Consider the following 16,000-nt stretch of genomic DNA (forward strand, 5'->3'; position numbering starts at 1 on the left):
AGCATAAGACCTACATTTATGTGTTTGTGTTTCAATAATGAAGTTCTCAAATTTCTCAATAGATGACAGCAACAGCTGTTGTGTTTTCGACTTGAACTCCAAATGGCATTAGTACAAACCTGACCATATTTCTTCGCAGACTCTTCACCATCTAATGATTCAAACAGGAGATAGCCCAATTGCTCAAAGCTCTGTGTAATTAAACTAGAAAATGAGAAGACAGTGGCTCTGACCGTCTATATATAGTGCTGGTAAACACCTCTCATTTCTCGTCGTCGTTTCGCAATCGGAGACGGCTTCGAATCCTCACGGAACTGAAAAAAGAAGTAAGAAATGACGCTTGTCAACAAAAGTTGTTGATAAAAGTTAATTAGTTTGTTAATTAGTGTGTTTATTCATTTTCAATTGAAATTTGTATTTACTTAGATACCCATTTGGAGTACGAATGTGGCAAGATTCGACTTTTCCTTATTGATAAACGAGAAGAAAGAGCTTAAAAGGTTTGTGTGTTAGAAATATTTTATTGGAGCGATCCTTTCATATATTAGTTTTGACACTAAAAACTTACTTTAAATTACAAGATATTAAGAAGTCATCAACGAATAAGGCAAATACACGAACATTTCGTCACACAATGGGTGTGGTCCTCACGGCCGTATTCACCGACACAACTTAAACTACAATTGCAGGTGAAAGGATTAAAAGATGGACACGAATTGGTTAAATGCAGGATTTTAACCAATCCACGTCAATTTCTATTTTAAAATTTCGGTTTTATGCCCCCTAAAGATGCTATACTACAGAATAAACGATGGGGCATTTATTACATTCCATGTGGTGATTGCCCTCTTGGTTTATAGGACAGACAAAGAGACTCATAAAAGCAAAACTAAATGAGCATGCTTGCTGTGGTAAGAATTGGGAATGTGAAAATCGACCACCGCCGCTCACTGTTGGCAAGAGGGACATTTCAGGATTTAAATTTCAGGAAGCGAGAGTTTTTCAAAAAGTTAAGTCCACAGTTGATTTAGATTTCTACAAAGGCACATATATTTGGGTGTTCTAAAATATATTGGTAAACATTATAAATCTACAGTGATCACAACGCCATAGCTTAAATTCATTACAAGCGGGAATTCTAAGAAAATACAAATAGACCAATCGGGTAGCTCCATTCTGCATGGGTCCAATCAGGACGCAGTATTACTAACACACACAGGCTCTTAGTTCCATTCGGACCACAACGCTTAAAGTGAACAGATGTATTTTTTTCCACTGAGCAATCAAGAGTTAAGATTTGGTATCCAACCCAAGTGGGATTCTTGGCCAACATGAGGTTAAATATTTTTTCTCTTTTTCAGAGTTTTTGTATTTTTTGTGTATTTGCCTTATTTGTTGGTGACTGGGTTGGGATGTACTTTAGACCAGGGGTTCTCAAATTGCATGCTGCTAATCTTTGTTGGGGTGACAGGAAACAGTGCCTTGACAAAGGTTGTTTAGAGATTCTTTGTTTAACTGCTATGGGACACAGCGAGTGGAAAAAGTTTTCAAACCCCTGCTTTGGACTAAATAAGAGATTTAGACTATTATTAATTAATCTAAATTAGACTAGTTAAAAATAAAACATTGTAGACTGGATAGGCCTATGGAATCAGATTGGAAATAAAGCAACGTAAAAAATGAACTACCGTTTCATGATTTCGAAATGAATATTCTGGAATAAAAAAACACAAACCCCATATCTCTTTCAAACAATTCAATGGTTCCTCTTGATGGAAAATAAGTGTTCTCTAGGATAAAAAAAAAAACACTCTCTTTTGAATTGTATAACAATTGGGACATAAAAGTCTCTTTGGGTCAATGAATGCACGCATCAAAACTGCACGTATAATGCTGTTATGCAAAAATAATAATAAATATTAAAGGTACAACCTGAGAAAATGGTATTCAAAACCAAATAATCCAATCCACACACTCCATTGGGGAAAACTTAAGCCCCAAACGGCATATACTGTATATGAAAGAGGAAAAGTAAGCTCTTAACAATTTTTCAACTCATTCAAACAACATTACAATACAAAAGAATGTTAAAACTCACACTCACCCTCTACGGAGGGACATCATTTAGAAGGAAAGAGAACATTCCAAAAGGAATGAGAGAGAAAACGGCACTCCAGCAACATTACGTCGGCCATGATCTGGGCGTCGGAAAAAAAAGTTGCCAAAAGAATCTGCAGATTATACTATAGCTGTTTCTGTCCGTTTCACTCACTCAGCTCCCTTCTGCCATGCTTTCTGGCCTTATTTTTGATAGAGAAAGAAACTGCCAATTCATCGCCGAAAAGGGATTATATTATTGTCGTTCCACGACATTCTCTGGGTTGTAAATAAAAACCATGATTCCGGATTTGGGGCGCGGTAGCCTGGTTGATAAGATACTCGCCTAAAGTACCAAAGGATGTTTAGAGGTGTCGCGAGTTCGATACCCGGTTCGTCCTTGTCAGAAAACTTTCCTCTGACATGGGGTAAAAAAAAACAAAAAAACGGCGACTTGACCGCAGCAAAAAAATTGCTACCGCAGGGAGTCCCCCATCGAGGGGTTAGCGTGCCAACCTCTCGATGAGTATAAAAAACAAAGCCTGCCGTTCGGAATCGCAATAAATTGTAGGTCCGGTCTAATTAGCCCTCGTGTGCAGAAAATGACCGGGGTGCGACAAAAATGATCAATGATTCCGGAATAAAAGTAACTAGAAAAATAAACAATACAATGCATACATACGTAATAACTAGATATTATAAGCACTAAAAAAGGCAAAATATGCACTTAAAAAACTCTCAAATATGCACTAAAAAACAATTAAAATATGTTCTAAAAATCACTAAAAATAAAGATGAATTTGCATTTAAAAATGCCAAGATATGACATGGGATCAAATATATATGAAAAATGTGCACTAAAATGAAGGAAAAGAAAACTTCCTCATTTGAAAGTGATGAAAGATGTGTTTAAAATGTTGAAATGTGCATTTAAAAATATAATGTGCATATGCACTTACGCATTTGAATATAATCCAGACTCGAGTAATAACTAAAAGATAGCACAATGGCTCCTCTTTACCTCAAATGGACCTAAATTCTCTGAGTACAATAAAAGTACAATTGCAGGATTAAAACTCAAGGTAGTAATGGCTAGTATGCAAAAAAGTAATAAACATGGGAATATATAAAATGTGCAACTTGAGAAAAAACTGGTTCCAAAATGTGATATTCTGACGGAAAAAAAATGAAGGAAACACACACTGTATAAACTGTGTAATGAGACAAAGAATGTTAGCTTCAAATTTCTAATGGATTTATACACTGCGCTCCCCCATTACAAAGGCCTACTGTCAGGGCCACTGCTAGATACTTTGTCACCTGGAGTAAGCCAGAATTTTGGCACCCCCTTGCATGTGGAAGAAGCCGTTAAAAGGTGAATTCAGCACCCATTCTGGTCTAGCGCCCTGGGTGCCAGACCCACCTGCCCCCACCTAATTGCAGCCCTGTTGCTGCTGGCAACCTTTAAGGGTGACTTCACCTTAAGACGATGGCAAAGCAGACCAACAGTAAAAAAAATGGCGAACCAACCAGTCAAAAGAAACAGTAATTATATGAATAGCCGATAGAAAAAAACCATCAACAAAAGAAAATGGTGGACCAAGAAGAAAAGATGCCAACAGGCTGAAAAGGAAATCACCAAAGAAAAAGGATTATAGTAGAATTTCTCAAAGTGGGAAACATTAAAGCCTCCCGGGCAATGTAAGGGTCCAAGTGAGGAGGGAACCAGTAGAAGCTTTGGGTTTAGTATAGGATCCTATAGATTGACTTGAATTTGGGGGGGAGGGGGCAATAAGAAGAAAAGAATTTTGAAAAGGGGTGACGAAAAGTTTGGGAAACTGCGGACAGGGATGGGCGTAAGTATTTTGTGGCCTCATGCAGAAACAGCTTTGCACTCTTCTAAAATGGTTTCTCAATCCCTCAGTGTCTGCGAACACCCTGGTGCACCTAGGTTTACATTAGCACCCGAGAATAACTATCCAACTGCTATTACATGGTCATAACAAAATAAAAGCATTCGAGAATAAATTTGCACAATAATGCCTGTTGCCCAGCCGAAAAAGGCACCAAAATGTTGGGGCTGTCAGGGCTAGAGAATCGGTTATCTACCCAGGGTTGTGTGTGTAACTATATACACTTTTAGCCGTACAAGCATGCATTGTGCGTACCAGAGTAATTTTGAATATTTTTAAAAGAAGAATTTAGTGTCCTCTGGTCCAGTGCCCGGGACACTAGATCCACCTGCACCCTTCTCTTCTCTTGAGTGCGGCGCTGGGAGTGTCAAACCCAAGGTCAGAGGGTTTGATGTCTAAATTTTAGGTCGTGGACAATATTTTAAGCTATTATTGCTTTGTTAAGTCAAAATGTAAATTCATTTGTAAATGTGAAAGTCATTTTTAAAGTCAAAATGTAGTCAAATAATTTTTATCCCATTTTACGGCCCCTTAAAATTTAGCAGCCCAGTGCAGTTGTGCCTTTCACACCTTCCAGTCTTGGGTGACTTTAGATATACTATAGCTACTTTGTGACATGGTGTTGGAATGAGGTTTGTTTAATATTTGAATAAATTTTCACATTGCACCGAAAACAATTGTTGAAAAAACTATGGTCTTTTTTTTCAGCTGCAAATGAGTGAGGTGTCGGCCGGAGTTATGAATTCAGAAGATACGGCTGCAGGTCTTCCAAATGCATTATTCCAGCTATATCCCTTGGCTGCTGTATCAAATAAATATGGAGCTTTGACTTTGGCCCAGCATGTTGTGCTTTTGGAAATTGGATTCACTCCTAAGGTATAGACGTTGTATAGTTAATACAATAATCTATCTCAAAGTGTAGACCTTGATTTAATGAATCAAATAGGTCCAAACGTTAAATTCATTAACTCCCCCCCCCCCACATATAATGTATGTAATGGATCTTTCTACTATTTACATGTAAGTGTGAAAGAGAACATGTGGGATGCGGGTAAAAAGAGAAACACAACATATAGTCTCTTATCAACTTATTTGTTATACTATTTTCCCTTTCTATTAATTTTTCCTTCTATTTTGTTCTTTCTCCCTTTTTCTAACATATGGCTAGGTTAAGAGATTATACTATTTATCGTTGATTTGTCAAATAGGGATCATCCAAATTTGTTCGCCAAAAGCTTGTACATGAAGAGGTTGAATCCAGTGCTCCCCAGGTCATCATACCAATAAACAATCTAATCGACTCCTGAAATTTCTTATGTGCCTAGGTGCCAATGGTTCTGATTTTTCAGCCTTATTAAAATATTCTGCTTCCAAATTCTCCTGATTGTTCGAATCTTCATAGAAATATCCTCCAAGAACCCTTGAATTGTGCCTCACAATTCAAGGAGAATTGTGGGGGGCAATTCACCCCCCCCCCCACCAAAAGAAAATTTGCCCCAGTCCTAACAATCCTAGGCTGACTGTGGTTCCTTGAGAAAGGTACAGGAAATTGGGATTTCTAATATGGCAAGTCGCTAGTTATTGCAAAATATGATGGCAAAAAAGAGCAAAGCTGCCAATTATTGCTGAATTGTAAAAAAATAACCGATGGCAGGTAATAGGACGCCACTGCAAATCACAAACAAAATAAAAATGAAGAACAAAAAACAATTCAACAGGAAAAAAAAGTTAGACAGGAAAAACAGGAAAAAAATGACTAGAATGCAAGATAAATATTCATATTTATGGTCACAATTATAATCACTGATTCCAGTGAAGAATAAAGATTCAATTTGACTTCGGTGAAAATATGGGAAAAGGGGGGGGGGAAATCTTCATATAAAAAGAAGTCTGGATGACCAAAATTATGGGAGCATTCTGGGGAAATGGGTCATATGTTCACTTTATGGAATTCCCAAAAATCTCTAATTTTCTCTCCTACTTGAATGGTGATGTCGAAATGTTTCGTCCCGTGGCAAACTGCAGATTTTTCGTCTTAAGATTGGCACCTATGTATGTGGGAGTAATAGGCCGATCTGGCAACACTGGTAGAGCAAAACGCTGCACATGTGTAGCGGCAGGTGTTGACCATCTGCCGCCATCGTTGTTCAGTTGAGCGTCGTTTGTGTTCCGTGAAAGACTTGTTTTACAAAGTGCTTGTTTAGTGCGTTGGTTCTTAACTGAGAACAGGAAAATGAACGAACAAAAGATCACTGAGGATGAGTCCTGATGTCTCAGGTACAACCCTGAAATGAAACGGCAAAGCATGGAATGGCGTTCTTTCTCCTGCATCACCTTGTCGGAAAAAGGTCAGAGCAGAAAAATCATGCATCAAAACGATGCTAATCACCTGTTTTGATAGTCAAAGCATTATCCACAAGGAATTTCTACCTGAGGGAACGACGATGAATGCTGCAAGGTACATTGAAATTTTGACCTGTTTCATGAAACGCCTATGCAGGGTACGACCTCAGTACGCACAACAAGGTTCATGGTTCATTGTTCATGACAATGCTCGCCCTCACACAGCCAATATCGTCAAACAGTTCCTGGCAAAAAAGGGGGTGGTGCAAATTGAACATCCACCATACTCACCAGATCACAATCCTCCAGACTTCTTCCTATTCCCACGACTCAAACTCGCTTTGAAAGGAAAGAGATTTGACGATATTCCTGACATCCAACGAAATGTGATGAGGCTTTTGAACTCCATCCCAAAAGAAGACTTCTTGCAAAGTTTCCAGGACATGTATAGGAGATCTCAGCGGTGCATAGTAATGGGAGGTGACTATTTTGAAGGACAGTAAGGTAACTTTACTTTCATTAACATTTCATCTACGTTAATGTTACAGGACTATTCACCAAACTTTATTGTCAGAGGTTGTATATACAGTAGAATATCCTGTTACAACGAACTCCAAGAGACCGTAGAAGCCACTTCGTTATAAAGGAATTCCAGTTTATTTAAAAATGTCTCTATGTAAACTTATCAGGGGGATTAGAAAAGTGTTCATTTAAACGAGATATTCTCTATAACAGTATTCGACTGTAATGGCATGAATTGAGGAACTATCCATACTAAAATAAGACTAGCATAACTTTTTATGGGCACTGTGTTTTATTTTTATCATAATCATTTGTTTGTATTAGTTTTGTTTTGCCATGTATTCGTTTTCTTGTGATAATTACTCGTATTTGCTGTATTTTTTAGTTTATTTGACATCTATATATATATATAATTTTTTTTATGGGTATCTTTCTTCACCCACCTCCTTGGGTATTTTGCCTGTTGTGCCCTTTGTATTTGTGTAATGTCTAAACCATCATAAAAATATTTTCAACTAAATTGTATGCAATTTATTTTCAGAGCTTCCACCTGCTTGTATCAGCTGGCTTTGCATGCAACTAAATCATTTTTGTAATTTTAATTTATTGTCTTTTTACTTATCATTTTATGATCAAAGTGCCTACATGTTCATTCTTTTATTTTGGTAGGACATAACACGAGGGGAGAAAGCATTACCGAAAGGGTGGAATGGTCGTGATTATAGTAAAATTCAGTACACCCATTATAGTTGTAATGATTCATTAGTTCAAGTTCATTTTGTGCCTTTGGGTGATTCTGTGATTGTTCATGGGAATGTCACTGGCTTTAAACATGAGATGGTATCATTGCCCATGAATGCTGATGACTATATTCATAGCAGCAATGGATTTAAGGGTAAGAAATGCAAATTATTATAAATTTCAGTGGTCATTATTTCATTTTTTAATGTTCTGAATTGTTTAAGAGGTTGTTTATCTTAATTATTTAAAAAAAGCGGCTGTGCACATTTTTAGTGACACATATTTGAGAAAGATTGTAATTATCTTGCTTTTTTGGTTTTTTCAAGTATCTTCCATGAACTTTAGATGTCCCTCTAATTATCATTTATTTTAATTCTCTTTCATCTAGATCCTGTTTATGTTTACCGAAATTATAATGAGCTTTCTGTGTTTTTCAAGGACAACTTCGCATACAAATTACTCGGAGAGTTAGAAGATTGTGAGTGGATTGATGTCTTTTTTTTCTCTAACTTTGTGTGTTGTCATACGCAGGGCCGTCTTAAGAGCATCATGGGCCCCCCGGGCCAAGGGGTTTTTCTGATGCCCTATCTAGTAAATTCTAGAAAATTTCAACCGAATCTCATTTTTGTGAGGCCCGTGGGCCCATGCATTAAGACGGCGCTGGTCATACTGTATTTTCACATATTAGTCGGCATACCAACAAGCATCGAAGGATAGCAGCATGACAAGGATACTAGTATTTCCTGGCATGCTGTGAAATTCAAGTCACAGATTCCAGAATATTCTTAAATATCTAAACTCAAAGAACCAACTGAAGCTGATTGCCACGTTGCATGTTCTCTGCATTTTAGGAACCTTTTTATTTTTCAAATTACATTGGAGATAGTTCGAATTTTACATTTGCTACCATAAATCATGGTTTACTGAAAATGTCGGATACTAAGCATTTTCAATATCCTAGAATGGATGAACTAAATGGAAAAATTGGTAGACTTGTAAAGTATTTTTGTATTTCTTGATCATGTTTTTAAGATTTAATTTAACAGAGCAAAAAATTAAAGAATTGCACTGCAAAACATGATATTCTAATACTAAAGCAACAGCATATCTCTCCAATCCCAACATGCAAAAGAAAAAAAAAATGTACAAAGCACAGTGTCTGTATTTTACATTAGGCTGGCAATTGACAAGTAAATACTTAATTTCCATTATTGTTATCAAACTCCTGGACAAGGAAAAAAAATGTTCGCTACAGTGAAAGCTATTAATTTATTCCAATTTGAGTACTCATTCAGTACTTAATTTAGATTGATGTCAGTCTTCTGAATGCATCATGAGATTCTTATTGAACCTCGTTTTTCCTGACATGCTGGGGAATGGACCAGACTCAAACAAACAAAAAGCAGGTGTCCTCAAATTTTTACAAAAATACTGAATATGTAGATGATAAAGCAAACATATAAAAAAAGCAAACAAAACTGATGGCCATCTGATAAATTTTATTTTGACATAATTCTGGTCTTCGTATTTTTAGATAATCTTTCACTTGAAAATTGACCCACTCTAGAAAAAAAAATTATGCCTATTTTGTAAATTTGACATTTATTGTAAGTTTTTACTTTATTTTTTTATTTTTTCAGCTTGTGGAGTAGAACGTAGCTTTGGTCTCGCAAGCATGCCATCAGAAGTAAAGGTAACTCAAACAAAACCATTTCATCACATTTTAAAATAAAAGCTCACTCATTCTTTTAGAATTTTGATTTGTGTAAAAGTAAGGTAAAATAGTTTTGATTTTAATATAATGAAAACCTGAATGTGATTGTTTTCAAATTCTTTCTTTATTTCCTTTATTTTTAAATATATCCAATGGTTTGTTGTATACTTAAGGGATATATGACTAACGTTTAAAATATTTACATATATCGTCCCCTTCGTGCCAGAAGCATGAATGCGCAAATTTCCAAAACATGGGAAATGACATTTGAATGTTTACTCTACTCATGTTACTCTATGAGTGTCATTTCCCTAAAATGCTTTGTAACATGAATTTCTATAGGGGGTTAAACATTCAAGTTTCTGGCAAAACTTAGCAAAATAAGGAATCCAACTAGCTGATAAACCCAAAAAGAAAAATTTGCACATTCATGCTTCTGGCATGAGGGTGCATGTAATTTTCAGTTATTTTCCAAACATCTTTATACAGGGGTGCACAACCTCGGGCTAGGGTCACTGTTACAGTGTATAAAATTTGAATAATTATAGTATTTGATCATGGCATGATGAATTAAGTCAAAAGTAAATAAAAAAAAATTATTGGTGGTTAGAGAGTGCAGAAAATTTTATTATTTTTAGTCATCTCTCTCATTGTCATTTATATATTCTCAAGTATACATGATCATTCTGCTCGTCGCTCTGTCATCCATCCCACGTCAAGTTGTAAAAGCTATGAGCCTCAGGATTGATGAAAACCTTGTTGAAGATTGCAGGTTATTGTACTTTGCACGAGGGATTGAGGCTGTGTGTACAAAACTTCTAATTCTTCGAAGGGCATGCCAAAAAAGGAGAAAGGAAAGGTCCTTTCTCCTTTTTTGGTTGTTTTTAACAGTAACTTTGTGGCTGGTGTAACTACCAAAGAAACTGGAACACTAAATGTGATGTAGAACTATCTATATATATATATATATACACACACACACAAAGACATCTGATTGGCTTTGTTGACAGTTAAAATTTTTTCTGGTACATAGGCTTTTAAAAATCTGTCCAAGCTTTAAGCACTCCACTATGAAAGGGGATGGATTTACAAGACTGTTTCCTATAACTTCCATTCATTCCTCTAGAATCTTGACATAGGACGTTTGTTTAGGATACAACATAAATCTATACTCTGTAATACTTTTATACATGAACTACCTCATATTCAAAAAAGCAAAACAAAAACACACACGCTCAAATAATGCTTTCTGCGCGTGTCACAAATTTGTTTCTACTGCACTTGTGCTGGACTCGGAGCAATTTACCATCTGCAAGCTGTGTCTAAAATCATTGTTTCCCCCCCCCCATATTATTAATCCTTCTTCCTTTATTACAGCGGACTGAAAGTTTTTGTCTTTGGTGTTTTACGTGGTTGAAAGAGACAGTACTGAGCTATACAAAACCGCAAAAATATTAATTTTGATTTTTTTTTTTGACTGAAATCATTTTCCTTCCCAACCCTTCAAATATATTGGTGAAGCATGTGTTTGAAAATATATATGCTTCAATTAATTCTCCTAAATATTTATTTCCTCATAGCTTCACCTGCTGACTTACCTTCCAGTGGAGAGTGTGCTTGCAATGTCTTTGGTAAATGAAGAATTCCATGAGCTTGAGAATTCCAGCTTTCTTTGGAAAGAGATGATGATCAAAGATTTTTCAAACGGTAGTTTCAGCTTTTTTATTAAAAATTTAATGATTCTTTACACTACACTAACTTAACTGCAGTAATTATCTTCTATTTCACTGATTAATGTTAGAAGTATATTTGGTTTTGATTATCCTCTAAGTATCAACCTTCTAATTAATAAACAAGAAAAAAAAAAAGATACTTTGGCAAATTGTGCATGGAACTATTTTTTTTTATACTCAAAGTAAACTGTATGGAAAATATGCAGTTTCATGGTTGCCACTGTGGTGTGGTCAAGTGGTCATAGTGACGGGGGGCTTGAACTGCAATGTTGCCACAGTGGTGAGGCAACATGTGAGCTGATCTCCCTGTTAAAAAGTCTCGCCACAGCAAGCAACAGACCTACAACAATACAATTATTTAATCATTACACTTCATTCATAGTTAGAAAAATTTATGGCAGGTGGCAGCACTACATGTAACGAGCATTACACAGAAACAACCTTTGCATAGGCTCACAACATACACACACATTCCAACATATACCAATTCGTTTGAAGTTCTGCAGAGGAATGTGGACGAGGTGCATGTATGGTTTAGTAGTAGTAATGTCACAGTAGAAAAAATGTAGGAAAACTGTGTGCCATTTACAATAGAAAAATTTTAATTGATTTTTATGTACCCTTCATTTCTTTCTAATTTTAAACAGCTAAGTAATAGTATAGTTATCAAAATCATAGAATTTGTGGTTATTTATTACAAAATTCCCAATTCTTACTGTTGTTAAATGATTCTTCAATGAATAGTATATTTCTTTTTTCATCACCAGATATTCCAGCGAGCACAAGTAAGCAGCATAATTGGAAAGAGGTAAGTTTATTTCAAAATTCATTACTGTCAGAAGTCACAGTGCTCTGTGAACAGGTTCTTAGCTATGTATGGTGATCATAAAGCAAGGATAGACTTGGAAGGCATGGAGATGATGATGTCAATCAATATATCTGTATGCCGGAGGTAAAAGGCACTGTGCCCATTTTTGTCAATATTGGGATGGCACTAACAATTAGCAGGACTTTCATTACAAATGCGAGACGGTATCCTCTTCAAAAAGTCTTGCTACAGAGTGCAACAGGCCTACAATCGTATAAATATTCCATCATTACGCTTCTTAAATATAGATGGCAGCACTGAAAAATCAGGCACAACACTATATACTCACTCACACTTCCATCACAACTCACTCGGTAGTAAATTGCACATGGCAGTAGACCTGAGTTGTGCTTGGTTTGAAAGAAATTGCACAGTTTTTGATAAAACGTGAACAATAAATAACTGATTCAATCAGTCAGTGATTCTATAGAGCAGAATCTTCTGTTTTTTGGGGTGTGTTTCTAAACCAGGGCATCGCAGCACAATTATGTGCTGCTGAAGTGCCTTGAGATTCATCAGATGTGCCAGGAGAAGTTTAAATTTTTTATCTCATTTTCTTGGGCAAACAAAAATTTTGGAAATCTCTGGTTGTAAGCATTAGAGGTATGCAATTCATATCACATTTTCTCCTCTCTCTCTAATGTTGCAAAAAATATTTGCATTTGCAAAGAAGAAAAAAAAAATTTTTTTTGAAAAAAAAATATTTTCACTTGAATGTTAATCATTGTATTTTATTGTATGCATTGAAATGGATCAAATTGAACTGCAAATTAGTGTATTCATCAAAATGTATGCACCAACATTTATAAATATGCAATTTATTTCATATATTAATTTTATCACAGCTCTATAAAGAAGCATATAAGAGGAAGAATGCATTAAAAAAAAAGGAGAAGGTGCCAATATGCCCTGCACTCCCACCTCATGTTCGTCCATTGGGATTTGGTTCTTTGTTTCTTGATGATTCATTTTCAATTCGAAATGACATAAGCAAGTACAATTTCTCTATCACATAGAAGTTGGATTCATTATAATATATTTTATCGCACTGAACTCAGTGGTATATATTCTGGAGAAGACATGTAGTAATCCATTAAAATGTGCTTGACATGCCCGATATATCCATTGGGCAGTTAGCATACCATGGACCACAGAGGTGTATGCAGGGAGGGACACTGGGAGCTCGTTCCCCCTACCAAGATGATTAAAAATTAAAAGCATTTTTAAACGTTTTCGTAAAACAAATTATTGAAAGAAAACCCCTTTAAATGCTACTTAATGAATTTCAATCAGTTTAAAATGCTTTTTGAAGGTCATTAACTTAAAAATCTGTGGAAGAAATTTTTTGTGCCCCCCCCCCCCCCCCAACCCAGTGTGCCCCTTCCAAAGGTCAATCCTCCGTGCGTCCCTGATGGACTACTATCTACTGCAGAAGCGGTATGCTTGATAATATTTGACTTCAGCATGACATATTTGTGATCTGCTTCAGCTATTTGACCACTTAGCTATTTTCTTTTCTACTGTTTGCAAAATTAGAACAAAGGATAAGTACACTGCTTTCAACCACCATGAGAGGAGATACATTGCACTCAGATAAAGTATGGCTGTGACCCCAGTCTGCTACTTGCAGTTTGTTGAGGATATGCGAAATTAATCTTCTTCACTGATTATGAATCTAGAAAATGTTAAATGCGTAACAGGAAGGGAAACAAAGCCCCTAATATAGGTTTATTCATTGATTAATATTTACAACAGAACTTGTGAAAACAATTCAGGGTGCATTAAGTTCATTGGTTTTACTGACTCTTATTAGTTAAATCCTAAGTGAAACATGGGCATAGTTTACGTGCTTAGCATTGGCTGTAGATTCTGTTCATCTGATAGTTGTGTTAAGACAGAATAACACGAACCAAAAAATAGATAATGATAATTGTTTGACTGAATGATGCATATGAACCTGAGTAAAAAAAAAAAATTATAGTAATAGTATATTTTCAGATTGGTATATACAACACATGGTCTTTTACTACATTAATTAACCCCATCAATTCTCAATAGATTTTTGCTCCCCTAAAATATACTGCTACAATTATCCACTCACTATTGTAATATAAATCTCTTCCCATAGCTGTCCATTATTTGTGCACCTTTTCAAAAACTTGAATATACATACTACAGTGGTATTTAAAACTTAGTTGTTTTCAAGTTTCTCTTACAAACAAATTATTTTATTATTGAGATTTTTCTATGTAAAATGATTTCTAAACATTATTTTTTTGAAACTGATTTCGATGTCAGTTTTCTTATAGTTTTTTTTTTTCTCTCAAAAGATATGCCACCAGATTTGCAACGAGCATTTCCTCATCTTGCACGGCGAATGCGACCAGAAATCTTACCACGCTTACCTACATTCCCTGCTCCAGGCGCCCTGCATCCTTTATTTCGGTTCAATTAGGAACATTTTTTGTACAGCTTCATGTATATTTTTCACGTTTTTGTATCAAATAATTTGTGATATAGGAAACTATAAAAAAATATGTCGGAGATTGTGAAGCAACATTTTTCAGAATTCTGCAGTTTTGAAATACTTTCTCATTACTTCATAAATGAAGTGTATACATAGTTTTTTATGCATTTAACCATTAAACGTTTTTTTCCTGATCAGGTTTCTATATTTTTTCATTCATATGCAGTAGAACATCATTGTAACAGACTAATAGGGGGGTTATACAAAAGTTGTCCATTTTAACGAAAGTCTAGTTTATAAAAAATAATTCTTTTAGAGGTTTAATGCAGCAAGATGTACATCAATGGAATGGAAGTACAGTAGTTAGCTATGAAAAAGTGTTTATTATACATCAAATATAAAACAGCCTTCAACATACACCATGTTTCCAAAAGTCTGTTCTTTTTAGTTTAGTCATTTTCTCTTAATTTCTAGAAAAATATTGGGCGAATCGTTCTGAAATTTTTGTCATATATATCCGATATTAGTACTCACTATTTCCAGTGAAAATTTAGTCACAACTGCATTAGGACACAGGCTAAAAATAAGGTTTTTGACCTGTATAATAAATAATTTGCAACTTTGAAAAAATATTGTGCTAACTTTGTGTAATACTTATGTGCATTTTCGCAAGAATAGCATGTGTATTCATAAAAATATAAGTTTTCTATAAAAATTCAAATTTTAATTGCATGATTTTTGCTTATAACACACAGTGCTTTCCCCAATTTTTATGAAATTTACAGAATACATGACTCAATACATATGAGACAGACTGTAATTATACTGTAAACATAAGATACCAGTTTTTAATTAAGAGAATATTAATTGTACATGTGCAAGAAATAGAAATTATATTTTTAATAATTTGATTGCCAGATATATAGAAATTCCGACAATTTCATTTATTACTTCAGTTTGTTTGACATTATACACAGCCGTTATGCTAATTCACTTCTTTTACATAGCATATCAGACACATATCTTGGTTCATTCGCATAATGCTGTGGGCTTAGTCTCAAAATAATCAAGCAGCAAACAATAATTGAAATAGAATTTGTGGAAAATTCCTTATTATTCAGTTACTTTCAGCAAAGTTTCGAAATTACAGGTCACAGTATCATGCATATCTTTCTGAATTTTCATGACATTCAACTGGAATGTTTATATGAGTTGCAATATATATCTGGCAACCAAATTGTAAAAAAGTAAAATTTATATTTCTTGCACATACGCAGTTGATAATCATTTACCAAAAATACTCTTATCTCAATGAATAATGAATGTCACATTTTAAATTTCTATACAGTATGTCTCGTGTGTGGCATCATGTTTCCTGTAAATTTCATAAAAATTGATTGAAAACTCGTGCGATGGAAATCTGAATTTTTATATTTTTGTGAATACACGTGTTGGCCTTTGTCATTCACGAGCTATTAGTTGATTGTTGACGTCGTCCATGTACGGTGCCTTTCAACATATATATACGCTCCAAGGTTGAAATATTCTCTCTGCTTCCATAGCTTAGATGGTAGAGCACTCGTCCGGCAAGCGAGAGACCAG

The 16,000-nt window shown here is 35.2% G+C and overlaps 1 protein-coding gene across 2 annotated transcripts; it reads left to right on the forward strand.

Moving 5' to 3' along the window:
- The first annotated feature begins 88 nt into the window (after positions 1-88).
- Positions 89-14,585, forward strand: LOC149078836 (F-box only protein 7-like). Of its 2 annotated transcripts, XM_089240989.1 has the most exons (10): positions 89-326; positions 427-500; positions 4,719-4,886; positions 7,545-7,770; positions 8,005-8,094; positions 9,257-9,309; positions 10,911-11,037; positions 11,831-11,871; positions 12,777-12,921; positions 14,262-14,475. In XM_089240989.1, the coding sequence occupies exons 3-10, from the start codon at positions 4,725-4,727 to the stop codon at positions 14,384-14,386; spliced, it is 969 nt and encodes a 322-aa protein (XP_089097115.1). In that variant the 5' UTR covers positions 89-326; positions 427-500; positions 4,719-4,724; the 3' UTR covers positions 14,387-14,475. The 2 variants fall into 2 exon arrangements, with proteins under 2 accessions (XP_089097115.1, XP_089097116.1); XM_089240990.1 differs by lacking the exon at positions 12,777-12,921 and having other exon boundaries at positions 225-326; positions 14,262-14,585.
- The last annotated feature ends 1,415 nt before the right edge of the window (positions 14,586-16,000 follow it).

The sequence above is a fragment of the Pholcus phalangioides genome, unplaced genomic scaffold (genome assembly GCF_987345545.1).
Source record: "Pholcus phalangioides strain wild (caught in Gottingen) unplaced genomic scaffold, Ppha-v1.0 ptg000013l_1, whole genome shotgun sequence".
NCBI lineage: Eukaryota > Metazoa > Arthropoda > Arachnida > Araneae > Pholcidae > Pholcus > Pholcus phalangioides.